Genomic DNA, 27,642 nt, shown 5'->3' on the forward strand with positions numbered 1-27,642 from the left:
CTGTTTGTTCAGCCAGAGAGGCAGAGGAGAAGAAAAAATGGCGGCTCTCGGCGCACCAGAACGGGACGCCGGGCTAACGTTTTGAGCTTTCACACCCGAAAAAGACACGGGGGCTTTACGGGGCCTATTGCACCGTCTGAATCCTCGCCAGTTCAGCTTTGTGGCGGTCCCGCTTTCGCTCGCGTTCGTGCAGGCTAAAGAGACGCAAACATTGGGAGCGTAAAATAATAGATTTCGCCTATCATGAGAGGGAAAAGGGGCAGGCCGCCCAAACCGCTACAAACCGAGGAGCCATCTCCAGCTGCGGCCCGGGGCTTGCGACCTAGGAGGAATTTGAAGCCCAGGCTAAGGGATAGCGGGGACGAGGACGCTGAGAGCCCCACAAGGGAGACCGTAAAGACGCCGAAAAAGAGAAGAGGGGGACCGTCGACACGGGGCAGGGGACGAGGGAGAGGTGCTGGTGCTAGAGGAGGCAGGGGTGGTCGTGGAGGAAGGCGGACGCCTGCATCCAAAGCGGTTGTGTACGATGACCACGAGAGCGAGGAGGACGACGATGCTGTCAGCCTGAGGTCGGAGGAAGATGAGTTTATTGAGGAGGAACCTCAGTCCGAGGAGGAAGAGGCCCTCAAGGAGGACTCTGACTGCCTGGAAGATGATATGCTTGAGGAGGAGGAGGATAATGCCAGCTACTGCACAGAGAGTAGTTTTCGGAGTCAGAGCACACACGCCAGCACTCCGGGTAAATAAGCACTTAAATATTGCCACGGGCACGGTGTCTGCACACACTTTGCAGGGGTTTGAAAATGCATCCCGAAATGTTGCTGATGAGTGCAGGAAGCAGTTAGGTTATTGTTCAAAATGGAGAATGCACACAGGCCGCAGTCCCCTCATTAAGGCTACTGCAGGTAGAGCGAGGCGGCAGCGGGATCACCAGCTTACCTGGTTGTCACAAACGTCTGTCACCAAATAGCTCACATATATTTCACCTGTAACACCACCGGCCTCTGGCTCCAAGTATCAAATCTGCAAATGCATTCATCTTAGCTGCTAACGTGCTAACTTTAGCAGGAAATATTAGCTTCTAGCTAATGTCTTAATAAGTCTGCGTTGGTTAAAGAACGACACCTGTATGTTTTTTAATCAGTGTTCGTAACATCCAGTGCTTTTTATGAGAGCAGTATGTTCTACTTTCTACTTTGAGTGTTTTATTAGGAGTACACAAAAGAGACTGCTAACTAACCTAGCCCACGAAGCTAGCATGCTTGTCATTTTTTTTTGACAGCTTGGCTAACTGTAAATCAATCAAGTTCAAACTCATGAAAACACCGACAGCAACTGTTCTCGTGGTGCAACCGAGCCAGGAAACATTGTATTGGGATTCTTAAGTAGATGTAACAATATTAGCCAGGTGACAGTCACTGTTTTCCTCAGTGCAGGGAGGTGGAGGTTCCCTCATTTAGCTAATAATGACACTGGCCATGTGTCGACCCGGCTATGCCAAAGTATCGCTCTAAAAAGTTTCCCACCACTGCAGGATTCTCAAAAAGGTGTGCCGCTGTGTATAATGTAGATAGAAAGTAGTGAAAATAAAAAAAATCAACTATCTAAATTTGATTTTTAACACAAAAAAAGGGACATTTAAAAAAACAAAAAACCAGTTGCTCGTTTTGAGTTTGAATCTGGGTTCTCAGTGTTGTGTTGAATCGCAGCTTCTTTTTAATACTCGGTAAACCTGAGGAGAGCAAATGCTGTAGTTTTGAAAGTAAAACCATTCCCCATCCCTGCTTGGCACGGGGTTTCAGGGGTAGCCCTGCACAGCTGCCCGTGTTTTCTGTTTCACAATGAACCATGGGGTTTCTAGTGGGGAGCTTTATTATAGAGCCATGCTGCTATAATAAGGCTACTTCTCGGTTTTACATTGTCTTACTAAAAATATAGACCTTCCCTTAGAAAGATAGACAGTGATTTCTTTCCTTTCTATTCTCATTGAGCACTCAAAGCACCGTGTACATGCACCATATGTTGTTCCGTAATCTGCATACGTATGTATCATTCATAGTCAATGTAGCCTTTAAAGATGCGCAGGTTCACTAAATTCTCCATAGAAAAGCAGAGAACCCCTTCCCATCATAAGCCAAAGGCTGAGGAACGGCCTAAACGGCGAGAGTCTAATTAACACGTTACAGCAGGTGTATTGCTTAGGGGTTCTCCTGACTTTTTGTTGCCAGTATCGACTAAAATGATGGATGCAAGGTTTTACTTTTTGAACCAGACTTGGAAAGTTAACTTTTTTTCACATTTAGGGTAAAATGTTCTATTTTGTCTTTTTATTTGATTTTTTTTCTGGCACATAAGTTTCACAGGCATATTTGAAAACAATAATAGTTAGAACTACCTTAAAAAATACTACAGGTGAGCATTGTAATATATTGCAAATGTATGACAATTCAAAAGCTGGTAATATCCTTAACATAGTTATTACCATGACAGCTTTAAAAGTAATTGTGTTACTTTTTTCTTTTGTTACGTTGTACTTGGTACTTTGAGGTGCCGTATTTCTCGTTCACAAATCTCATCGTGTTTCCCACAGGGAGGAAAAAAGGCCGAACTCCCCGACCTCGAACTCCCATTCTTGAAGAGAAGGAGATCCCTCCTCTTGAGCTTCCCGACACCTCTGAGGACCTCCTGGTGGTTAATGAGGAGCTACTCAATGCCATCTCCATCTACGAGGTGCTACGGAACTTCAGCACGGTGCTGCGTCTCTCCCCCTTCCGCTTCGAGGACTTCTGTGCAGCACTGGTAGGCCAGGAGCAATGCACTTTAATTGCCGAGACCCATATTTCCCTGTTGAAGGCCATCCTGCATGAGGAGGACTCCTCCAACACTACCTTTGGCCCTGCTGACCTCAAGGACAGTGTCAACTCTACTCTGTACTTTATTGACGGCATGACGTGGCCCGAGGTGTTGCGGGCATACTGTGAGAGCGATGTGGAGTACCATCATGTTCTGAAATACCAGGAGGTGGATGATTACCCTTACAGTCCTCTTGGAAGTAAGATTAAGGTGCTGCAGTTTTTGGTGGACCAGTTCCTAACCACCAACATCGCCCGCGAGGAGCTCATGTCTGACGGCAGCATGCAGTACGACGACCACTGCCGCGTGTGTCACCGCCTGGGTGACCTGCTGTGCTGTGAGACCTGCTCGGCAGTCTACCACCTGGAGTGCGTGAAACCGCCACTGGAAGCAGTTCCAGAGGACGAGTGGCAGTGTGAGATTTGTGTGGCGCACAAGGTGTCCGGTGTCACAGACTGTGTGCCTGAGGCGCAGAAATGTAGGCCCTACGTCCGCCAGGAGCCCATTGGATATGACCGCCACCAAAGGAAATACTGGTTCCTCAACAGAAGGATTATTGTGTAAGTCGGAGCCCTTGTTTCCCTCAGTATTATTCTGTGCTGGTCTCTTTGGCTCCAGCAGCTTATTTCCAAGCAGCAAGCATTTGATCATTGTTATTTAAGGTGGTCAAAATCTATTCAGATTGTTATTCTCAAATCTGACTTTGCCCAATTGTAACTTGAATGATGTAACACCAGAGATATTATCAAACCAACCACTTTGCAACTTATTCAGAGAAAAGACTGAAGCACAGTTCGATGAAATGAGTGTCTGTTCGGTTATCTCAGTTGCACTGTAGATTAGATATGGCCGATTTGCAACATCTAGTTATTTTACAGTTTTAAATGTCCTAATAAGTTCAGTCATCCTTGGTTTTCTGGCTAATTTTTAGCTAAACAAATGTACTTACATCTACATGGTCTAAGTATAAATGGTACATTACAAGCTATTAATGAATGATACCATAAGCAGACAGGCCCCAGCTTTGAGCATACAATAAAAAAAGACCATGCAGACATAAATGTATAAAGTTGCATACCATTTTCTAAAAGATGATCCCTCATTAATCGCCCTTTTGTTTTCTAACCTTTAGAGTGAACAGCTGCAGAGAGAAAGTGAAAGTTGTTGGGAAATAATATAAGCTTTCATATATTCAGTCCTTTGTTTGTCAAGAAATTATAGAAGAGCCCTGCAATCCAAGCCCTTTATCTTTTAGTGCCAGTCATGCTTTTCCTGATTGCATCTCATGCCCGGAAATGATGTTGTTTGAGCATAGCCTTTACAAACAACAGGTGAAATCAATCTCAGTGCCAGGCAGTATTTGCCATAATCTTTTTAATCTCTTTGACTCAGGGGAAAGAAACTTTATACTTGAGCTGAACGCATGATAAAAGCAAAGAATCGAAACCTATTTAACACCTGGTAGTCATCATTTCTGGTGTGTGGTCTGGTGGTTAGCCCTGTTGCCTCACAGCAAGAAAGTCCTGGGTTCGAATCCACCATCTGGTCGGGGCATTTCTGTGTGGAGATTGCATATTCTGCCTAATGTCTGCGTGGGTTCTCTCCAGGTGCTCTGGCTTCCTCCAACAGTCCAAAGGTTAATGTAAACTGGCTGTAGGTGTGAATGTGAGTGCTAGCACTCTCTGTGTTACCATGGTGTGACCTGTCTTGTGTGTAACCTGCCTTTCACCCTATGGCAGCTGCTACACCTGAAGAAGATGCAGTGATGATGTTTCAGTTATTCTTTATCTTTATTCTAGCAGTCCAGAATGCCCACCCACCTGCTGTTCAAAGCTTCTGTTTACAAGAGGCAGCCAATCAGCACAAAGCTTCCTTGAAGGGGAAGGAGTTAAAACAGCTTGTTTCAGACTCTGTGTAAGACGCATAAGGATTACTGTGAACTTTGACTCATGCAAAGCTGCTCTATTGGAGCCCAAAAGAAAAATGTGCAATTGGAGTTCAGCCCCTTTAAATTATATTCTATTTAAACGTTGCACTGTCATAGCCAAGGAAATAATGTTTTTTTTTAATCTAATGGTTAGCCTTTTCTCTCTTCCTAGTGAGGAGGATGGGGAGCATGAGAAGAAAAAGATCTGGTACTACAGCACCAAGGCTCAGCTGGAGGAGCTCATGGAGTTCCTGGATAAGGAGTACTGGGAGATGGACCTGCATGCAACCCTCGAGGAGATGAAGGAGGAAGTCCAGGCTCACATGGACATCACAGAGGACCTTACCAACAAAGCCCGTGGAAACAATAAAGCCTACCTCACTGCAGCCAACGGTACACATCATGGATTTTTTACTTTTGTGCGATAGCTGCAAATGGAGGGAGCTCAGGCTCATAGTAGTGGATTTTCATGCTATAGAGATGTAGAATGTAGCGACGCTTAGCTTGAAATCATTGATTTGACAGTGATCAGAGCACTTGCGACTCGAGCTGTGATACGCTTGCATCCTTGCGCGTTTAGGTCCCGCAGGGTTGCACTCTGAAACACGTCGATGCTTCAGACGATGCTCTGCAGGCAGCAGCACTTTGCATCTCTGACAGTTGGCGCAGAAATGTTAGGTGCTGCCTTTTCTTCCTGCGTCGTGTTCTCTCAGACAGCAAGCAACTGTTTTCCCCTTCTGTTTTCCTCCAGGGAGGCAGTGGTTAGAAGACTTTTTATTACTTAGCCAGCAGTTTCCGTTTGAGTTTGACAGGCTGCCATGTCTGTCCTGTGTTTTCTAACAGTTTTCCTGTGTATGTCAGAAACTGCTAGATGCTGTGTTTTATTAAGGATCTGCCAAAAGATAGAGGTTTTTGTAGGTATTCTGAAGCCTGAAGAGGAAGAAAATGTTTTGTTTTTTTTAAGCCACTGCAGACAAAAGAGAGTTATGAGTAAAGCTGGTGTTTTTCATCAGTTAAAAGCTTTCTGCAGCTGCACGGTGAGGCCTGCACCTGGTTCGTGTCAGTGGGGACGCAGTTGTCTCTGTCCCAGTGAAAACTAGGTTTATGACACATGATGTCTTTGAGATGTTGAACATTTGATAAAGGAAATTCCACTCCATCTTAAATCTTTATTTATGGGAATAACTTAATTTTTGCTGGATTAGTGAAGTTATAGAAACATAATGCGGGTTATACTGGAACTGAAAAGTATGATATGGATGCCTTATTCTGTAGTGGACTCTGGAGGATACTATTAGGGCTGCACGATTTTGCATAAAATGAGAATCACGATTTTTTGGCTTAGAATTGAGATCACGATTCTCTCACAATTCTCTTTTCCAATATAAATATTTATTGCACTTATTAACTGCACATCAACTTCGTATCAGTTGAGACTGAACATAAAAACAATAAATAAACATAAAAACAACAAATGTCTCACATTTTGTCGTTGCCACAAAATGTTGTACTGCTTGAAATTCCGTCTCCACCGTTGCTCGACGCTGCGTGTATAGAGCAGGTAGTGCAACAATAGAAAAATAGTTGCGGGACGGCACTGTGTAGCGTTTGTCTAGGGTGTTGATCATTTTCCTAAATCCCTCGTTTGCACAGTGTTGATGGGAGCCATATCTTTGGTCAGGTGATAAGTGATAGCCTCCATAATTTCTTTGTGCCTGCGGGAGTTCGACGTGTATAGGGAAGCGCTGTATAAGGTTCCCATTATTGATGTTTGGGTGGTTGACCGGGACGGATTTTCTCCTGTCACTTTCTCGTCATCCCTGACGTGCTCTCCGTTGTTTTTTCCCTGCTAATTTTAGCATCACACGGCACAGCTTCTGTATCACGTGGTATAAGGCTCCGCCCTTGTCATTTGTTGAGCAGGAAGAGTGAGCGCTTGTTTTCATGCGGAAGATGAAGATGTCTGTCTAATAACTCATATATGAAATAATTAGTCAAGAAAATGATCATGAGATAACTCAATAAGGGAAATGTCAGACAGGCATGCATTGATTGTGATCTCCTGATACAGATTTTTCTTTGTGAGAACTACAACTGACTGCATGACATCTTTTCTTTAATTAACCTTATTATGTTCATAATAAAACCATTTGTTAAACTTTACCATTTCTCTCAAGCTGCAGTAAAAGTTACAGGATCTTCGTTTACTTAAACAACCCTGAAAATAAAGCGCTCACCTCCTAGAAAGTGGTACAAAGACCTGAAAATGAGTTGCTGTACGCTCACCTTTACCTGATATATTTCACCTACCACACAAAAGCAAAAGAAGGGCAAAACAAATGTCAGTGCTTGCATAATTTTCCATTGTCTTTATAACTTCACTAAATAAAAGCCTTTTCTCTTTTTCCACTCTTCGCCATAATTTTCTTTGAACCTTTGCTCATACCGAGGCTGCTGGCTTGTGGCGGGCCTTCACCTTTGGCTGGTTTTAACCACTTTTGCCTTTGTTAGCTTCTTTGAAATATTCATGTTCAGCTGGATGAAGGTGGTTTACGTGTCTGATTAGCTCTGTTGTTCCGAAACTTCGTGGTTAACCTTTTTCATTTTTGTTTTACTGTAAGTACACCACAAATGTAGTGGAGTACAGTAGGCAAAAAGAGAAGCTATTTTAATGCCATTTATACTTGCAGAATTTTTATTTCTATGCCATTCATTTATTATCCTTTTTTTTTCTTTTGTTTTGGTCTGCTGCACTATATTTGTCGGCTCGTTATATCTTCTGTCTTTTAAGAAACGATCAAGGAAATGCTAGAGCCTCTATGCATAATTTCTTTAACGCGGTTTTTAATTATTTATTATTTCAGTGATGCTGGAATGTAAGCCTCCTGTAAACAATGACTATCTGCACGTAAACATCTCACAAACATTGGTGGGGTTTGGTTAGATGCTGGTCTGCTCCTCACTGCTATTTAGTACGTCTAACAACATGTTGTCAGACTGTGACAGGCTGGCCGTAGTACATGTTTGTTTATTTATCCCTCGTGCCCCAGAGCAGCAGCTCTGAAAGACCTCTTATTTTACTTTTAATGCTTTAGATTTAAGACTTAACAGTTTTAAAGTATTACTTTTCTACGTCATTTGCACATATGTGTAATTGTTGCCTTCCATGTCGAATGAATGAATGTTTCCGTTTGTTTGTAGAAGTTGTCGTGGAGCGTTTGAAGGTCAGGCGGGAGGCACGGGAAGCAAAGACTCGAGCAGAGGAGCCAAAGCAGGATTCAGATAAAGGCTCTGTAAATGCAGCTGACGCTACTGCCGAGTCCACATCGCAGCCCGACAACGCAGAGAGCAAAGCGGTTAAACCGATGGGAGAAGCTGGTTCACAAGGTAAAAAGTTTCTCCAATGTATTTTTATTTTTTTTATTTTTTTGTTCAACTGCCCACTGGAACTTTCTCCAATTCCTCAAAGTAAAGAGCTAGCCTCCTACACGCAGAAGCTGAAATTCTGTCTGCAGCATTATCAAAGCAAATTCATTTTTACCTCTACTTGACCCATTTTGACTCTTCCGGTGCTGTTCGTCTTGTCGCACCACAGCGGCTAGCGCTCCGCCTGCTGCAGAAGAGAGCCGCGCGTCAGATCCTGACCCGGGCTCTGCCGCGCTGGACACAGCCCTGCCTAAAACAGAATCCATTGAATCAAACAAGGAAGCGCAAGTTTCCCATTCTGGGAGCCAGGAGAGCAGCGAGTCAGCTCCAGATGCGAAGCGGGAAAGGACAGGTACTCAGACTCATGTTTGGTCTGCAGTCCAGCTGTCGTCCTGCACTTCACGCCTTGCTGCTGGGCTGTGCATCCATTATCATCTGTCGCTTTGTTTCCGCTGTTTCTTGCTCACCCTGCCTTCATTTTACCCCGCTCATCTGTTTTGTTGGATTTAAGGGTTCGTCTCAAACCTCGTCGATCACGCGTAAGAACTTTTTTTTTTTTAAGGAGCAGAACTGGTCTGATTTCGTCTGAGCAGGCATTTAAACCAGAGAAAGAGTTTTAGTATCATTATATTTTACAGGCTACACCAGTTACCATCTACATGTGTCTGACCTGATTTATATCAGCAGATATGAGAAGGACCCTGCCCTAACATCAGCCATCATACTGGGCTCCAGTGTCACCATACCTGTGCACAGTAAAATCTTTTCATATATTGCACACATTTGGTTACGTTTATCAAACACTTGCAAATGTAGGAATAGAACTGTGGTTTTGTTATACTATAATATAAAAACTAATTCCATTCCTTCCTTAATATACTTAAGTTTTTTAACCATGCAGCTCAGCTGCAACACTTTTTCTGGTCTCCATTTATTTTTTTTCCACTTATAGCTTATTTGTAGTGTTGGCTGTCCGCTCTGTTACGGTTTGCCCTGACTTTAACGGGCTAGTGTGAAACGCTGTGATGCATATTTCCTAGCGGAGGCCGCTCGGGTGCATTCCATGCGTCTCGGTGGGTGTGAAAGAAAACGCTGAAGATCTGGACACAGGGAAACATTTCAAACAAAAAAAAGCCTCAGTGGCAGTTTTTACACATCCATCTGTCTCTGAACATTCAAGACCTGACGACACTGGAGTGGCCATAACTGTGAGAAGATGATTTCTCCTTTCACGTCACTGCACAGAAACCCTTCCGTGTGTTTTGCTCCTACGCTTAGCTTTAAAAGAAGGCAGGTGCATTAAGCGCTGCTAGCAAGCTCTCCCAGTTATTCCTGGTGCATTTAATTACTTATCCTGTGCTTTGTGTTGTCTGCTGCACGCTTGGTCTTGAAAAGCATGTCGTTTTTTTCCTCTCTCTCTCTTTTTTTTTGTTTTTGGCACTGTGATAAACGGCGTCCCTGGCAGCAGCTACCACGCCATGTCTGTCACAAGCAGCTCCTTATTCTCTTTCCAATTTATGGCCATTTGGTCGGGTTCTTGTCGCTCAAGACAAAAGGCTCTTTCCGCCGTTTCCCCACCTGCTACCTCGTCAACAAAGAGCTCCATGTGTGTGCAACGCTCTCCCGTTACGACTCTGAGGCAAAGCCGACGTTTTAGGTTGCCGCAGGTGTTCGCCTCATTTTGGAAGTGTCATAGATTTCAGTTATTTTAGGTCTGAGGAAGCTTTGAATTGTCGACTAAGCATTCTTCTTTTATAACAGTTTGTTGGGCATATGCTAATTCACATATACACTTCTTTTTTTTCACCTTTTTTTGAGGATTTAATAATTGTTATTTTTGGTTTGTTCTTTTTGTTCACCAATGTTGTGTACATTTTTCTTTTTTTGATCAATTATTTACACACAGTTACCACTTACAGCTCACCGTCACTACCTGAGCTGCACCATGGGCTCTTTCTGAGGCTACCCTTCACAATAAAAGCTTTAGGCAGATGCTAAGATGAAAAAGACGTCTTTGTAGAAGCAAGCATAAATATGTGGCTTACATTTCTGATGGCGATGTGAATATAATAAGCACATTTCATAAATTTCCACATGCATGCACGGTATTTTAATACTTTAGTAGTGATGGGAGCAGGCACATTTTCCCACATGCATAGAGGAACTTTTACTTCCTAACACCTCGCACTGCTGATGCTGTTATTGTTATTGTTAACTGCACTCAGTCTTTTTTGGCATATTTCTGTAGACGAGGACTCGAAAGAGTCTAGCAGCGAAGTCAGGCGAGCTGGTGATCTGCAGGCACCAACTAAAAATCAACCACAACAGCCGCAGTCGTCTCAAGCGGAGGCAAATGGTGGCAGCAGCCAGGTTCCTGGATCGGCGAGTTCCAAGAAACCCGAGCCACCTGACCTGGCCGATAGGTCCTCTCAGTCCTCTTTTACCAGCCAGGATGGGACAGGTGATAATTAAATGGGCTTTTTCATTTGTGGTGAATTACCTTTGCCTTGGTGATACTGATAGTGAGTGTGTGTTCTGAATAACAGAGGAGTATAACGAAAGGGTCAAGAATGAGCGAGGAGCGGCGCAGGAGTCTAATAACCATACGCCCAGAGGGAGCAAGGAGGTGAGGAAGAGGTTTGGTCCAGCTTCACTGCTGAAAAGTGAAATGTGCCGCTTTAGTCTGTTGCAACTGTCATTCTGTTTTTTAAATATAAAAACGGGTTTTTATGTGCCTTTGTCCTCTGCTCGTGTTTCAGTCATCGCCCGTTCGCTCAGACGTCGAGTCCTTGCGTCTCAGCTTCTTGAAACGGGACCTGACGGTGAATTTGAACAACTTGTTCAAACTTGGCCAAGAGGGTAAATACAGGGTCTACCAAAACCAGTACAGCACCAATGTCCTGGCCCTCAACAAACATCAGCACCGGGAGGACCACGACAAGAAGCGTCACCTCTCCCACAAGTTTAGCTTGACCACCGCGTCGGAGTTCAAATGGAACGGCTCCATCTACGGCTCGAGAAGCCTGACAATCTCCACCCTGCGTCTTACCATCATCCAGCTGGAGACGAACATCCCTGGACCGTTTATGCATCCCAACTGGGCATCACACAGGTACACCTGGGACCAGTGGAAACGCCCCCCGTGTAGTTCTTAGACGTGCTACGTTTGGGCAAAGTCGCATTTCAGATATGAACATCACTATCAGTAGTTTTATGCTGCTTGTGTTTGGTGTTTCTAGGACCAACTGGAACAAAGCAGTGCAGATGTGCAGCAAGGCCAGAGAATTTGCTTTGGCCTTGGCTATACTGGAGTGTGCCATCAAACCAGTGGTCATGCTGCCTGTATGGAAGGAATCCCTTGGACACACAAGGTAAACAAAACTAACGTGGCGCTGTGAAAATGTCTGTACAAACAGTAAAACACAACTAAAGGGTTATTTGTGAGTCACTGCACCTGGGATTTCTTCATTTTTCCTTTTTGGAGTGCACGGCTGACAAACTCGGTAATGACTTTCCTGTTTCCAATACGGTCCTTGTGCTTTATGTCTTTGCTCATGTTTTTTTAATACAGGCTACATCGTATGACCTCCATGGAGCGGGAAGAGAAGGAGAAGGTGAAAAAACGAGAGAAAAAACTGGAAGATGAGGAAACACTGCAGCAGGCCACATGGGTGAAATACACCATCCCCATCAAACACCAGGTACAAACAGCAGCATCTTAACTCTTCTCTGTGTTAATGTGTAAACTACCTCGTCTGAAAACTACTTTTTAACCTCCTCGTAATTTTTTCCAAACAAGGTGTGGAAGCAGAAGGGGGAGGAGTACAGAGTGACGGGGTATGGCGGGTGGTGCTGGGTCAGTAGGACGCACGTGGCCCATTTTGTTCCGAGGCTCCCGGGAAACACAAACGTAAACTACCGCAAAGAACTGGAAGGTAAGAGATGAAGTAGCTTAATTTCTTAATGGTACTTGATATGTTCTCCTGCGGCTGACGCTTTGGGTGCATAAACTATTTTTGCTGTCTTCATTAGCGGCTAAAATGAGGAAGGAAAATGCAGCAGACTGTACAAATAAGCAGAAAATGCCAACAGAAATGGAGACTCAGGCAATTCAAAAGACAGCCGACAAGGCCAAAGAACAAGCATCCGTCACAGAGTCATCTCAGAGGGCCTCGTGCGAGGAGGACCGTAAATCTGAGAACTCCACAGAGGAGGAGAAGCCTGCAGAAGAGGCGCAGGGAAAAAATTCTGAAGCAAAAAGAGAAGATGAGAAAACAGAGGTTTCTTCAAACAACAAGCAGGGTAAGTTTAATTTAAGGTTGTTGGTTTTTTTTTGCCTCTATGCTGTCCATGAATGTGCATCTCCATCATCCACTAACCCCTGCTCTTCTTTGTCATAGATAATCCTGATGGCAAAGGCCCTTCCTCACCTGCTGCACATCCTGAGAGGGATGAACCAACCCAGAAACTCGAGCAACCCAAGGAGGAGCCTGCAACATCGAAACTCTTCGCTGACGTCGTGAACGTCAGTGAGGGCTTCCAGCTGCGCACAGTTTATAAGAAGAAAGTAAAGCCTTCCAAGCTGGACGGGCTCCTGGAGCGCCGGGTGAAGCAGTTCACCTTGGAGGAGAAGCAGAGACTTGAGAAGTTAAGACAGGCAGCCGCAAAACCTGCTCCTGTTATTAAGACTGAAGGATCAACCAGACAGCAGACAGCTACGACTCCGTGCGTTAAAGTAGAAGAGAAGGACGAAAGCCTACAAGTGAAAGATGGCATGGTTAAAAAGCTTGACTTCGATCAAGAGGACATAAAAGCAAAGACGGACGGCCTGGAGGTCAAATCAGAGGAGTTAGGACCCGACAGAGGTCAACAGGGGGAATTAAATTCTGTGCACGGAAACAGCGGGGAGGTTTGTGCCCATAAAGAGGTGAATGGAGGACCCTTAACTAACCCTGGCCTTAACAATAAAAACAACTGTATAACAGAGACATTAGAAAACAGTGAAAAAACACAGAAGTCTGAGAATTCAAAGAAACGTGCCTATGAGGAAGTTGAGAAAGACTCTGAACAGAGTGACACAGAGAGCATGGAGGTAACCCAAAGCAAGACCAGTCCAGTACAGGTGAATGGGAAAACTATGGTCACAGAACCCGTGCACTCAAACCCAGAAACCCGAGATCAAGGTGACGTCAAAGAGCCCGTCAAGTCCCTGATGAATGGAAACCTCTCGCAAAACGATGTATCCGATATATGTCACCCCCCTCCTATGAAAGTCCCAAAATTAGAGAACCATGTTGGAGAGAAAGGAGACTCTGTTAGTAAGAGTGAGGATGTGGCCATGGATACCAAGGAGGCAGTGCCTGTTACGCTTCAGTCTTCAAGCCCTTCTTGCCAGAATAATAAAACTACAGATAATTGCTCTAGTGGTGAAGGTTTGAAGTCCTCTGCCACCAATGACGTTGTCACGAAAGTATCTCAGAACTCCCTGATACCAGACACGCCCAGCAGCACCAGCAAGCTCGATGTGCCCGCAGGAAGTAGCGCCGTTTCCAGCTCCGCCACCCAGCCCAGCTCCGGAACGCCCGTTTCCCAGAAGACTAAACTTCCAGCTGCTGACACCAAAACGGGCGCCTCTGGTTCAGCCAGCTCCATGACAATAAGTAAAGAGTACTCCACCAAAAATAGAGTCAGCCTTCTAAGGTTCTCCAAAACTAAGAAGGCCCGCTCGGGCACAGCCCTGCCGTCTTACCGCAAATTTGTCACCAAGAGCAGCAAGAAGAGCATCTTTGTCCTCCCGAACGATGACCTTAAGAGACTGGCGAGGAAGGCAGGCTTCAGAGAAGTTCCCATCTTCAACTACAATGCCAAGCCTGCTCCAGATATATGGCCGTACCCTTCACCTCGGCCCACCTTTGGAATCACGTGGAGGTCCGTAACACATTTAACCTTTTCTTGAAATTACCTTTAGATCTGCTGCTACAGTATGATGTCATTGCAATAGCCAGGTTGCCATAGACTCAATCCCTCAAATAATTTAGCTGCTTCTTTAATGAAAGGCTCTCGTCTCACAGTTGGCTGTAGTAGTAGTGGCCTCTCAGCCACTGTGATGAACCCCAGTGAATAAGAGAGCAGCTGAAAAAAGTTTAATATAAACTGAATTACTGTTGGAAGATTTACTAACTAACAGCTTTGGTGACTGTTCAGGTACCGTCTTCAGACTGTGAGGTCGCTGGCAGGGGTCAGTCTAATGCTGAGGCTGCTGTGGGCCTGCCTGAGGTGGGACGACATGGCTGTGAAGCCCTCTGCTGCTGTAGGGACAACGCGAAAAGGTTAGAAAATTCTGAGCACATGTTATGTACAGTTTTCTGCTGTTTTTTTTATTTAAAATATGAAAATGTGGCAATGTGTTTTATCTTTCACCAAAGAAACAACGGAGACAGACATCACCACAACTGAGATTATAAAACGAAGAGACGTGGGGCCCTATGGCATCCGCTCTGAATACTGCATCAGGAAGATCATCTGCCCCCTCGGAAACAGAGACACTCCCAAAGGTAGAAAACGAAAGTCTGTTTGGGCATGATGTAGGATCTTTGACAAGCTGTTAATGGTCCACTTGAAGAAGATTTCTAAACATAATTAATTGTTGCTTTCTGACTTTTTGTGAGCAGAAACCCCCACTCCACAGAGGAAAGGCCTGCGCTCAAGTGCTCTGAGGCCTAAGAAGCAGGAGCCCACTAAACCGACTGGTCCTGTTGCTGTGGAAACGTGGGTGCCCGAGGAGGAGCTGGAGCTGTGGGAGATCAGAGCCTTTGCAGAGAGGTGAGGAACTCCCTCAGCGTCGCCTCTGTATGTTTCTTCATAGCGTCACTGTGTTAGTGAACACTTTACCTTCTTTTTGGTGCCACAGGTTGGAGAGGGAGAAGTCACAGGGCGGAGATCCCTCCAAGACCGGCAGTAGTCTGAAGACAGCGGAGGAGGTCAAGGCCCATTTAGAGAACCAGCTGAAGCAGGCCAGACTGGCAGCCCAGCAGGTAGAAACTCGGCGCAATGCAGTTACACGGGTGTAATCAGAGATTCTGGCTCTGGGTAAAGCGCCGCACCAGCAGCACATTTAAATGGTAGGACACATTTCTTTCAGAAACGTCTCGAGCAGCAGAGACCGACCACAACTGCCACAACAACCACGACAATGTGCACCACCACCTCAGCCGGCACTCCCGGCACCCCAGTATCGGTGGGCCAGAAGACAAGTCAAATAACTTCAGGAACCAAGATGGTGTTGGCCTCCAAACTGAGCTCTCCAGTCCCGTTCCAGCAAGACAAGAACTTCCATCAGTCTTTTGCTTCCTGGGTCAAGCAGGGTCAGGCTAACAACAGCTCAGGTGAGCAGCTGGAAGATGAGGAGAGGTTTAGTCATCTTCCTTTTTACTCATCATCCTCATCATCATCTGTAAGATGGAGGAACCGAGGAGGGTGCCATAAGATTTCTTCTGTTTTTTCTATTTAAGTAATATTGGCATCCATAAAAAATACATCATCTGCACGACTTCAGCGTTTTCATTATGAGTACGATTCGCATGCCAAAAGAATTTTGTGGTTCGTGGTGTCCACTTTGAATCCTGCAAAAATTCTCAATTCTGTATATCCTTTGAGGCATTCATGCAATACCGTGTGTCATTAGACTCTAAACCAATATACCCGATACCAAAATATTCAAAACATCAGCCTCCTTATATTGACTCCCAACAGTGGACACCACAGCCGTAGACTGGCTGTTGTGGTGGTCCTTCTTGGGTTACCCATGACCACAGGTGGCGTGGTGTGTCTTGCAGCCTCCACTGTGGCTGGTAGCATCACCACCTCAGAGCAAGCCTTCCAGATCGCTGGTAGCCCAGTGACTGTGGCTGGCCAGGTCCTCGCCGCCAAACTGCCACTGCCCGCTAACAGCAAGATTGTCACCTTGAACATGCCCACTACTCAAGGAGGTAGGGAGCACGAGAATGACATCCATTCCTGCCGTTTTTGGCGTATGTGTGCCCAAAAATGGATGGTGAAGTATTATGTGAAAATGTCAGACTTGCGTTGAAGTATTGATGCTGAGCTTAGATAATGCCACATTTTGTGTGTGTGTGTGTGTGTGTGTGTGTGTGTGTGTGTGTGTGTGTGTGTGTGTGTGTGTGTATTCTGAAAAGGTTCTCTGGCTAAAAGCTGATCGCTGTTTTGTAAAATCGTTTTTTTCTGGTCTTTGGCTTGTGTGTATAAACTAGGGCTGAACGATTATGGAAAATAATCTAATTGCGATTTTTTTGCCCCAATATTGCTATTGCGATGCGATTATTTTTTTAAGGTCTTTGTCTTCTGTATTATTAAACAAAGACAAGCAATACATCATATAGTATGGCCAATACTATATTACATTAATTTTAAACTGTTCTTTCCTGGAAGACAGACCTCTGTTATGATGACATGAGGCATGAATTGATGACTGACATTTTTATTTAACTTCTTCAATCACAACAGTATATTTGAACATACACAATAGTTTATTTTTAGCTTACAAACATCTGAGCATAAAGTGCTGACAAGGAACCCTGGTGTAAACATTAAAATGAAAGTCAGTACAATGTGCAGATTGCAGAAATATACATAAAAAAATCAGTGGCTTTACCACACTCAGTTTTTCGACATCTGTGAACTACTAGACAGTCATTCAATTAAAAAATAATATTAAATAAATAAAACTAATAAATAAAAAATACACACATCTTACTGATCTCTGCAGTCAGTAACATTACACATAAAGTGCAAACATAATAGCAATTGTATAAACACACACACAAACACGCCTTTAAAATTTAAAGGCGTGAAATTGGACGGTCTAGTTCTGATTAGCGTCACCGCTGTCTCAGTGGAGTTTAATAAACTCGGCCGTCTGCTTCTTGCTATCTAAAATATAACCAGACACTGGTGTAAATTCTCGACTGTCTCATACTTCTGTTTAATAAGTTTTCTGTTTGACGTTTAGTCAGCTGTGTGAAAACCAAGGAGGAACCCACCCGGGGGATTAATAAAGTTTTATTTTATCTAATCTAATAACTTTAATCTCAGCCAAACCGATTTACTCACGAACAAACAAAACACTGAAAAAAGCCCAACAATAACATTTTTAGGTTGTCTAAGTGACTTATATATTACGTTTAACCCGAGCAGCGAAACTCCGCGGTGATCTGAAAATGATGTGCCGGGAGTTGTGCCGTTCTCGGCCGCATCAGTAACCCTCGAGCTCCCGGCTAGCTGTCGAGCTGGTGGGTATCAGACGCCTCTGAAAACGTCGAAGCACTTTTGCAAATATGGGATATCTTGATAAACCGAGCAGATATTCGATGTTTACACAACTACTTTCTCGCCTGAAAATATGTTAAAAGTTTATTTTGTGACCCAGAAAGATTAGTATGAGTAATTTTAAAACTTAGTAGCGGCCGCCATTGCTGGAAACTGGAGTTTGGCTGGGCCGCGCTATGAATTCTGGGATATGGTAGTAATTTGGACAGCCTTCGGCGCGTCGCTGTGACGTAATCGGTCTACAAATGCGGCCTCAGGAGGATGCAGCCCATGAATTTGGACATGTCCAGAGTATAATCGCAGCCTTTGCGGTTAGAAAATTGCACTTGATCATGTCGCGATATTATCGCAAATGCGATATATCGTTCAGCCCTAGTATAAACTACTTTAATCTAGTTAACTGAGTGAGGAAGACTTTCAGACACGCATACTCAGTGCATGCTTTTCCCTTCTGTTCTTGTTTACCTGTATCTATGTTCCTAGCACATTTCTGCTTTTTCTCCTTTTAACATAAATGTTCCTGTCAGCAGGTGTAGTGCAGCAAAAAGTCCTGGGTATATTCCCCTCTGGGCCTCCTGCGAACCTTAGGACATACAGCACACTACATCCTACAACTGGCAACATCAACCTCAGAGCCACAACCTCCACCTCAACCACCCAGCAACAGGTCTTTTGTCCTTCACCCTGCATTTTTCACTTATTAACTAAAGACACTAAGCATGATTACTGATGTTTTCACCCTTGGGTTTGTTTTTCTAGGTCACCACAGCAGGAGGCCAAACACAGCCCAGTACCGCAGTGAATCAGCCACTCACTCAGTCTACCTCTGTAGGCACAGCAGGGGTCAGAAGTTCAGCAGCTCAGCCAGGTTTGTGTCTGAATGCTACTTTTTATTCTCAGGTTAACATCCCCAACATTTCAATACAAATAATAACTCTTGATCCCTTCCAGGTCAGGTTCATCAGGCTGTGGCTCCGATGGGCCGTGGCCAGCCTGCAGCTGTGCCTGGTTCTACACCTGTGCAGGCAGCTTTGGGTCAGAGGGCTGCAGGTCCTGCACCATCACCGTGTGCTGCCTCCACAGCTCCTGGACAGTCTCCCGGAGCTCCTCCCCAGACACAAAGACCGCAGCAGGGTCAAGTTAAACTCACTATGGCACAGCTCATGCAGCTTACACAGAGTGCACAGGTTTCCCTTACTCTTTCTCTCTAAAAGTAATTTATAATATCTTAATCTTACAAATATTAAAAAAAAAAAAAAAATCCTTTTGTGTGCAACTCCACAGGGAGGAAACCCAGGTCTGACAGTGGTGATCCAGGGTCAAGGCCAGACCCAGGGACAGCTGCAGATCATCCCGCAGGGTGTAACAGTCATCCCCGGCCCCGGTCAACAACTAATGCAGGCAGCTATGCCCAATGGCCAGGTCCAGCGCTTCCTCTTCACTCCGATTCCACCATCATCTTCAGCTCCAACTTCAGCACCTGCTCCTGCTACCCCTGCCAAACCCACTGCAGTCCAGACCCCCCAAACCCAAATGTCAACTCCTCTTCAACCCAGAGCTTCTGCACAAGTCCAGACGACTCCCTCATCTGTAGCCCAAACCCAAATGACGGCCCCTTTGCCTGCCCCAACGCATGTTGCAGGCCCGACACAGATGCCAAGTTTAGCCCCCACTCCAGCTCCAGTCCCCATGCAAACCCAAGTCGCAGCCCCCGTGCCCACTTCCCCACAGGCTGTCGTCCAGGCTGCATCTCAAATGCACCTTTCAGCCGCTACCCCGTCACCTGTCCCTGCACTCTCGCAAATATCCACTCCCATGACTGCTTTGCCACAAGTTGCAACCCACTCCTCCACACAGATGTTGCCCTCCACACCAGCCTCAGCTGTTGCACAGCCCCAGCTGGCATCATCGGTTCCAGCCCTCCCAGCACCAAATGCAGGCCCGTCTATAACTCAGAAACAGGTTTTGACCTCAGCATCATCACAAGCTGACCTCCAACCTGTGGTCCAAACCCTCGTCTCCAGCCTCGCACCCAGTTCTCTACCTACACAAACCCAAACTGCAGGCTCACCACCAGGACAAGCTGTCCCCAGATCCCAAGTCCAGGCACACGCCTTCAGTTCTGCTCCAGGGTTATCCTCCACCCCAGTTCAGGTGCATGCTGCTGATCCCCTGCTCCCCCAGGTTGCTGGTGTAGCAGCAGCTGGTCCTAACTCTGTTCCAGTGCCCATTTCTGCCTCTCTTCCTTCACCTGTCCAAGCTCCCACCCCGGCCCTTGCACCCGTCTCTGCTCCCGTCATAGCCGTCATGTCCACGCAGATCGCTGTCCCGTCCCCAGCCAAAGCTCTTACTCAAATCCAAGCCACAGGTCCTGTCCCCCTCCATGCTGCTGTGGCAAACGCTGTTGTCACACCAGTTACTGCCACCTCAACAACACCTTCAGTGCCAGGTAAAGTGCCCACCATCATCAGCACTGTCCTGTTGTAGTGGACCTTAGAATGGTTTTGCTTTAGTTGACTTTAAAATTTTCTGTTTGCTTCTCTGTCTCGTTGTAGCTTTGACAGAGCAGAGGGCAGCTCAGCCTTCAGGATGGACTCCCACCTCGCCTCAAGCGCAGACTCCAGTTCAGCCAGCTCTACAGGCAGCAGATGCTGTTCAGCCACCCGCTCTGGCTGCTGTACCCGCCTCCGCCCCTGCTCCAATCGCCACTCACTCCCCCCCTGCTCCAATCGCCACTCACTCCCCCGTTACTCCGCTGCCTCAGGCATCTCTGACTCCTCAGTCTCAAGCACAAGTCCAGCACCCGGTCGTCGTGTCCGTGCAGCAGGTGGCACAAATACCGGTCTCAGCAGTGCAGGTTCATATGACGGGATTGCCGGTTTCCTCTGTCGTGACCACCATGAGACCCGCTCAGTCTCAGCTTCAGCCCCAAACCCGCACTCAGCTTCAGCCCCAGTTTCAAGGCCAAATCCGTGCACAGGTTCAGGTTCAGCCTCGCGGCCAAGTCCAACAGTTGCCACACATTCAGGCTCAAGTGCATCTGCAAGCACAACCTCAAAGTCACCCCCAGGTCAGAGTTCAGTTTCAGCCACGAGCACAGATCCAACCACAAACTCAGCAGCCACCCCAAGGGCAAGTACCCCCTCATGCTCAGATTCAACCTCAGGTGCAGTTTCAATCCCAAACAAAAACCTTGCCTCATGTTCAGGCTTCAACCCAGGCCCAGATCCAACCTCAGTACCACCACCAGGTACAAGCTTCATTCCAAACGCAGCCGCAAACCCAACCTCAGGCTCAGCAACAGCCTCAGGTCCAACCGCAACCCCAGGTTCAGCCCCAGCCTCAGGTTCAGTCTCAGGCCCAAAGTCAGCTTCAACAGCAGCCTCAGATCCAAACCCAACTCCACCCGCAGGTTCAGGTTCAGTTCCAGCAACAAAGCCAGATTCAAACTCAGGCCTCTCAGCCGCCCCAGGTCCATATTCAGTCACAAGTTCAAACTCAAGTCCAAACCCAACCCCAGTTTCAAGTCCAGTCATCGCAACCAACTCAAGTCCCACAACAGCTTCAGGTCCAAGCCCAACCTCAAGTCCAAGCAAAGCTCCAAGTCCAGTTCCAACCTCAGAACCAAACTCAAGTTCAAACACAGCCTCAGATTCAGGTCCAGTCTCCAATCAGGCATCAGCTCATCACAGTTCCAGGTCTCCAGCAGCCCGTGCAGCTGCTGTCAGCTCTGCCGCCCCACGTTGCAGCCCAGATCCAAGCCCAGATCCAGGCGCAAGCACAGCAGCAGGGTGGCACGGTTCCTCAGCAGATCAAACTGCAGCTTCCGATCCAGATCCAGCAAACCGGGGGACAGATTCAAGCCCACCAGATCCAGAATATGGTAACCATACAGGCACCGGCAAGTGTTCAGGAGCAGCTTCAAAGGATGCAACAACAACAGCAGCAGCAAGTTCAACAACAGCAGCTACAGCAAACACCAAAGAAGAAGAAACACCAGGAGGCTAAAAGGGAACAGAAGGAGCAGAACGCACAGGCGATCAGCCCTGGAGACGGCATCCAGAAGCAGGTATGAGTCAAAAGAAGAACAAAAATTAGGGATTTCTCACAAAATTTATGTCTGTGTGCAAATGTTAGTTATATAAAGACCTGTTTTAGACCTGACACTGTATTACAATCGAACATATATTAAAATAACTTCTTTGGGTTTTTTTTAATGTCAGGCGGTAGTGAAGCAGAATGCTACAGCAGAACAGCTGAAACAGAGGAAGACCCTGGCTGCAGCTGAGCGAGAGGAGAACCAAAGGTTCAGGAGCTCGAGTCGGTTAAAACTGTTTAAAACCGATGACGCGGATGAACCAGCGACTAACGCGCTCTTTTCTCTCTTCAGGATGATCGTCTGCAACCAGGTGATGAAATTCCTCCTCGACAAGATTGAGAAGGACGAGAAGCAGGCAGCTAAGAAAAGAAAGAAGGAAGAGGTGGTGGAGCAGAAACGCTCCAAGCAGAATGCCACCAAGCTCACCGCGCTCCTGTACAAGCACAAAGAACATCTCAAGGCTGAAATCCTCAAAAAGAGGGCCCTGTTGGACAAAGAGCTGCAGCTGCAAGTGCAGGTGAGCACATCTCCAGCCTTCTCAAACATATTTTTTTTGTCTATAGACAGAGAGAGTGGGAATATTCTTGTTTACTTTTATTCCTTACATGTGCTGTCTCCCTCTCAGGAGGAGCTGAGGCGGGACATAGCCAGGCTGCAGAGAGAGAAAGAGAAAGCTCGAGCTGCTATTGCCCAGGCTGCTGCAGCAACAGTCAAGGCTGCCTCTTCCCAGTCTTCCCACTCCTCCCAACTCTCTCACTCCACACATTCCTCTCACAGCACGCGCACAGTGACCTCACCTTCATCATCCCACAAGCGGAAGAGAGAAGATGAGAGAGACAAAGACAGAAACAGGGAAAGGGAGAGGCATCACGACAAGAGTAAGAAACGGGACAGGGACAAGGACAAAGACAAGGAGAGAGAGCGACACAAAGACAGAGATAAAGAAAGAGATCGGGAGAAGGAGAGAGACCGAGAACGGGACAGACATCGGGATAGGGACCGGGACAAGGAGAGAGATGGGGACAAAGACAAGGACAGAGATTCCAACTCTTCAAAACACAAGAAGAAGAAGAAGAAGCTGTCTTCTACCTCAAAGGATCACAAGAAGGACACCAAATTGTACTGTATCTGTAAAACGCCCTATGACGAGTCAAAGTAAGCTGTCTTGAGGGGAGGGGGGGACTTGTAATAAGTCATTGTAATTTGACTGTGAGGCACTCTGCTGTCATTAAATCACCTGATTTCTCTCAGGTTTTATATCGGGTGTGACCTGTGCTCCAACTGGTTTCACGGCGCCTGCGTTGGCATCACGGAGAAGGAGGCTAAGAAGTTGGAGGACTTTGTGTGTAACGACTGTAAACGCGGGCAGGAGGGAGGAAGTAATGAGGAGCTGTACTGCATTTGCCGGACACCATACGATGAATCGCAGTAAGTCACCATATGGATGGCTTTACGTTAGCATTGTCTGCTCTAATTATAGCACCGCTTTTGTTTTTCAGTCTGTGTCAGACGTTTCCTTTGTTTGCATATTTGTGTGGAGTCTTCCTTCAGTGTGCTAACCGGGATGTGTGCGTCGCTCACCCACAGGTTTTACATAGGCTGTGATCGCTGCCAGAACTGGTACCACGGCCGCTGTGTGGGGATCCTGCAGAGCGAAGCCAATCACATCGACGTGTACGTGTGCCCGCAGTGCCAGTCGACAGAAGACGCCATGACGGTCCTCACGCCGCTTACTGACAAAGACTACGAGGGGTTGAAAAGAATATTACGCTCGTTACAGGTATGAAAGTTTTGGAATTCAAGACTGTGTCATTTTTTTTATATTAACAGTAACAAGGTGGTTTCCAATGTGTGGGCTGAGGTCAGTGAGAGGTACTTTCAGCGACTTCCTTATTTCCCACACAAGGTTTTTATTTACGGGGTCAGCACTAGGAATACACAGTGTTGGGCAAGTTACTTTGAAAAAGTAATTAATAGTTTATAGTTACTAGTTACTTCTTCAAAAAAGTAACTGAGTTACAGTATTCTAAAAGTAATTAATTATTTGAAAAGTAACTATTGCGTTACTTTTTTTTTTAAAAAAAAGCGTTTAAACCTCTGGGGTCCAGGGTATAATTGGCCATTTTTAACTACTTTTGATTTTCCCTCCACATTTCACCTTTAAAAACTATTTACTTTGCCTTGTTTGGTATCATTCTTTTCAGCACAACCTCACGTGTCTGAATTTACAGTTATGTTTTCATTTTGACATACTGTATTAACACAATTGATCTAAAATCAGACAAAAAACATAAAATCAGAGAAGAAAATATTTTTTTACTGTAACAACCACAAACATGTTTAATGAATCATTTTTCATAACTTTAAATGCAAATATACATTTTCAATTTTAAAATCATATGCACAAGTTTTGCAAACAACAAAGTTATTTGCATCCATTTACCTTTTACCTTGATTTTTTAAATAACCATTTCAAACTATTTACAGAACAATCAGCTGTTCTGCATTCAATAAGATGCCACACAAATTATTTGTGCCACTCCAAAACAATAATTTCTGTCCACTATAAAGGAGAACATCACAGCCTGATACCTGCAGGTCTGACAGCAGCAGGTGTATCACTCCTGTTTCTACCTGGAGACAGCAGTCGCCTCATTGTTCTGACACACAACACAAAACTATCCACAACACTAAACACTAACTACACAAGACAACACATTAACTACACACCCCAAACACGCTAAACGTCACAAATCTCTCAACATCTCAAAACTCGCTCTCCCTCTTTTTCTGCTCTCTCTCTCTCTCTCTCTAAAACTTCCAGTGTTTTTTTTTTTTGCTCATAAGCAGCATATATTGTTTATCATGACTCTGGTTTTACGTGGCCTATCAACACAATTTATAAACTGGTAACGTGGGGATGGGGATGTTTTGAGTCAATCTCTATTTAGGTCTTTTATATTTCAGAAAATGCAGGTGGCTCCAAAACTGGGTGAAACTGTAAAATCTATAAACTGTAGAAAAAGTGAGTGAAAACTATGGATTTTTTGAGATTAAAACATGGCAACAAGACACAATAAAATACTTGCTTTGTCTTTACATTTAAGTGCTTTGATGCTATTTATGTGTGTGTTTGTTTGTGTAGTCAAGGGATGTTGACAGTGAAGTTTTATTTTATGCCTAAAGTAGTTGCAGTAACAAAACCGGCATCATTTCCTGAATTATTATTTTTTTCTCTTCCCCAGTCTCATAAAATGGCATGGCCTTTCCTGGAGCCGGTGGATCCACATGACGCGCCTGATTATTATCGTGTGATCAAGGAGCCAATGGGTAAGACTGTGTGACAAAAGGTCATTTAAAAAAAAAAAAAAGACAATGCTTTTTAAAGTATTTACTCACGTGTGAATTCACCACGTACGGGAGAATTTTGTTTTAACTTATTATAATTATTTAGTTTCTCCTCCAGTTACAGCATTTATTTGCTGTTTTTGCCTCTCTTTGTCAAGTTTGCATAGACTAATTATGTGATAAAAAATTGTGTAAATGTATGTATTTTTTGTGATGTGAGCAATGTGTCGTGCTTTTCCTTCCTCGCAGACTTTTCCACAATGGAAACCCGTTTGCAAAAGCGACATTATCACAAGCTCACGGAGTTTGTGGCAGACGTGACCAAAATCTTCGACAACTGCCGCTACTACAACCCCAACGACACGCCCTTCTATCAGTGCGCCGAGACGCTCGAAGCCTTCTTTGTACAGAAGCTAAAAGGTTTCAAAGCGAGCAGGTGAGTTTAAGCGCTGCTGGTGCCGCAGACTCGGCCTACAAGTTTCTCTCCTCCGTGCTCGTCTGTTTGCTGTAAACACTTGACTGGCCTGACTGGCTTTTTCAGTAATTCTGCCATTTCATTTGTTTCTTCCTTAAAGGGGACCTATGATGGTTTTCCATATTTTCGATACTGTTATGTAATGGTTTATGCTTAGAGCCTATATAGGATTGTTAAGACTGGTACCGATATTTAGTGATTTTAAAGAAATCTGATATTCTGGCCAATATTTAGCATGAAACAAATAGATTTCCTGACATTCGTTCTTGCTAAGGTTGGATCAGCTGGTTGTTTGTCATGTTTCTAATCTGTATTGCCAACAGGGCAGTGCCCTCTGGTGGACAAACCACGCAACATTAACACTCATAACATGGTTGCCAGGTTTTTAGGGATTTTTTTCTCCCTCAGCTTTTTTATTTTACTATTTTTATGTTTTGTTTTTTTGCCATTTCTCAGCTGTTATAAATGCCAATACCAGTATATCAGCTGTGGTGTATTTATGCTCATATTAAACACGGGTAAGGTTTCAAATAATGAGCAGGTATTCATCTGCCTGATGTCAGTGAGAGTCCTCTTTACAGGCATATAAGTCCCACCCACTGCTGTTACAAGGGGCAGCCAATCAGCAGAGTTTTGGCTTAAAGGGACAGAGCAGGGCTGAAATAAGAATTAAGGATTACTTTGAAGTTTCAAAGCTACTATAGTGGACTTTTAATAGGTCCCCTTTAATGTGTGCATTTATGGCTTTCCATTCACGGTTTCTTTTCTTCTTCTTTTGTTTTATAGCACTAGCATGTGTGTAGTGATGATGTTTTACTTGTGCTTTACTTGTACGTTGTAGTTGCTTGGCAGTACTAAAAACCCAAGAGAGCTGACAGACTTTAGGCCATTACATCCAGTGTCTTGGCAAACCCGAGTGCCATGTTTACATCTTGTATTGTGTATCATCTTGCATTTGTGTCTGTTCACTTTTGCTGCATGCCTTTTTGATTTATGCCATCCCATTTTCTTCTTTCTTACAGATTGTCAGATTCTTAAGTGGGCCAGTCTAGCTGGAGTCTGGACTGGATGCTGGGGTCTCTAGTAATATTGATATGAAAGCAAAACAAAAAGAATAAAAAGGCACAAGAACACAAACAAAACACCAGAAGTTTTCAGGAACCCGTTGTGATCACGGTTTTCAGTGACAACACAATGGCAGCCATGTTGACAGGTGTCAGTCATGTAATTGAGGGGCATGCTGTCTTCACATCGTAAACATAGACTGTATAGAAAAAATGAAAGTAGCCCCAACTTCAACTTTTTATCTGCTTTCTTTCTTATAGCTACAGAAAACAAGCCACTGACTTTCACTCTCAGTCAACAGTCTCAGGTTTTATTGAATGCAACATTGTTGCTGTCAAAACTGATAATGGTGAGCCACGGTGGCTACTTCCATCTTTTATATACAGTCTGTGATCCCGAATCAGGAGTCGTGGCCTTTTTGAACAATCAGTCACACTAACGAGGGTTGTGTTCAGTAGAAAATGCGTTTTAGTTTCTCATTCTTGTATTTATTTCAGTTCTACACCCGAGTTAATTTGGGAATTTTGACTCAACGATATAAAGCTGCATATTTTAATATAGAGAGATATTTATAAGACGTTTTGTATACTGCCTCCCTCCTTGAGTTTGATTTTTTTTTTTGTTGTTGTTGTTGTCCTGGCTGTTAAGGTGGTTGTCTTGAATGTATATACCCTTCTTTTATTTTTTTCTCTAAATCATGTACAGCGTTTGTAAGATATGCCTGTATTTGACTGTTTTAAATAACAATGAAATAATTTTTAGATAGTATTATTTTATGAGACTAAAATGTACTAGACGGAGTAAGGAGTTAGAGCAAAGTAACCTCAGTTTGTAGTTGTGGAAGATTTCTTCACTAATAAAAAGCATTCCCAGTTAATTACACCAACATGGCTGTAGGATCCCATGCAGACCCCTTTGCATCCTCTTGTCTCTTGTCTGATCACTGTTATAGCAATAAACAACCTTGCGAAGGGCTCTCAACTTTCCCCTCTCTTCACGTTCTGTAGGTCTCATAACAACAAGCTTCAGTCTTCTGCAGCCTCTTAGGATACATCGCACATTGCGCGAAACAAAAATGCACTTGCCAAGAATATGGCTTTCCTG

The 27,642-nt window shown here is 44.9% G+C and overlaps 1 protein-coding gene across 3 annotated transcripts; it reads left to right on the forward strand.

Annotated features, from left to right (window-relative positions):
• Positions 1–26,657, forward strand: LOC146671065 (nucleosome-remodeling factor subunit BPTF-like). Of its 3 annotated transcripts, none has more exons than XM_085403236.1 (31): positions 1–739; positions 2,591–3,413; positions 4,953–5,173; positions 7,982–8,167; positions 8,376–8,558; positions 10,455–10,667; positions 10,753–10,832; positions 10,966–11,318; positions 11,446–11,577; positions 11,778–11,907; positions 12,006–12,141; positions 12,239–12,508; positions 12,607–14,134; positions 14,411–14,535; positions 14,632–14,760; positions 14,878–15,028; positions 15,117–15,240; positions 15,348–15,591; positions 18,079–18,218; positions 18,311–18,419; positions 18,503–18,738; positions 18,836–20,000; positions 20,107–21,620; positions 21,775–21,857; positions 21,942–22,167; positions 22,276–22,805; positions 22,902–23,078; positions 23,238–23,430; positions 24,896–24,980; positions 25,248–25,434; positions 26,496–26,657. In XM_085403236.1, exons 1-31 carry the CDS (start codon positions 244–246, stop codon positions 26,509–26,511), a joined length of 10,185 nt encoding a protein of 3,394 aa, XP_085259362.1. In that variant the 5' UTR covers positions 1–243; the 3' UTR covers positions 26,512–26,657. The 3 variants fall into 3 exon arrangements, with proteins under 3 accessions (XP_085259362.1, XP_085259363.1, XP_085259364.1); XM_085403237.1 differs by having other exon boundaries at positions 2–739; positions 18,082–18,218; XM_085403238.1 differs by lacking the exon at positions 8,376–8,558 and having other exon boundaries at positions 2–739.
• Positions 26,658–27,642: the final 985 nt, after the last annotated feature.

The sequence above is a fragment of the Rhamphochromis longiceps genome, linkage group LG4, assembly GCF_057381845.1.
Source record: "Rhamphochromis longiceps isolate RC_006_pf linkage group LG4, R_longiceps_female_GT1.1, whole genome shotgun sequence".
Taxonomy (NCBI): domain Eukaryota; kingdom Metazoa; phylum Chordata; class Actinopteri; order Cichliformes; family Cichlidae; genus Rhamphochromis; species Rhamphochromis longiceps.

What these genes read in the sequence shown, in the direction of transcription:
- LOC146671065 (XM_085403236.1), top strand. Translation starts at nt 244, where the DNA reads ATGAGAGGGAAAAGGGGCAGGCCGCCCAAACCGCTACAAACCGAGGAG. An exon ending in CACACACGCCAGCACTCCGG is followed by an intron (nt 740 to 2,590) that starts GTAAATAAGCAC and finishes TGTTTCCCACAG; the next exon opens with GGAGGAAAAAAGGCCGAACT. An exon ending in TACCAGCCAGGATGGGACAG is followed by an intron (nt 10,668 to 10,752) that starts GTGATAATTAAA and finishes TCTGAATAACAG; the next exon opens with AGGAGTATAACGAAAGGGTC.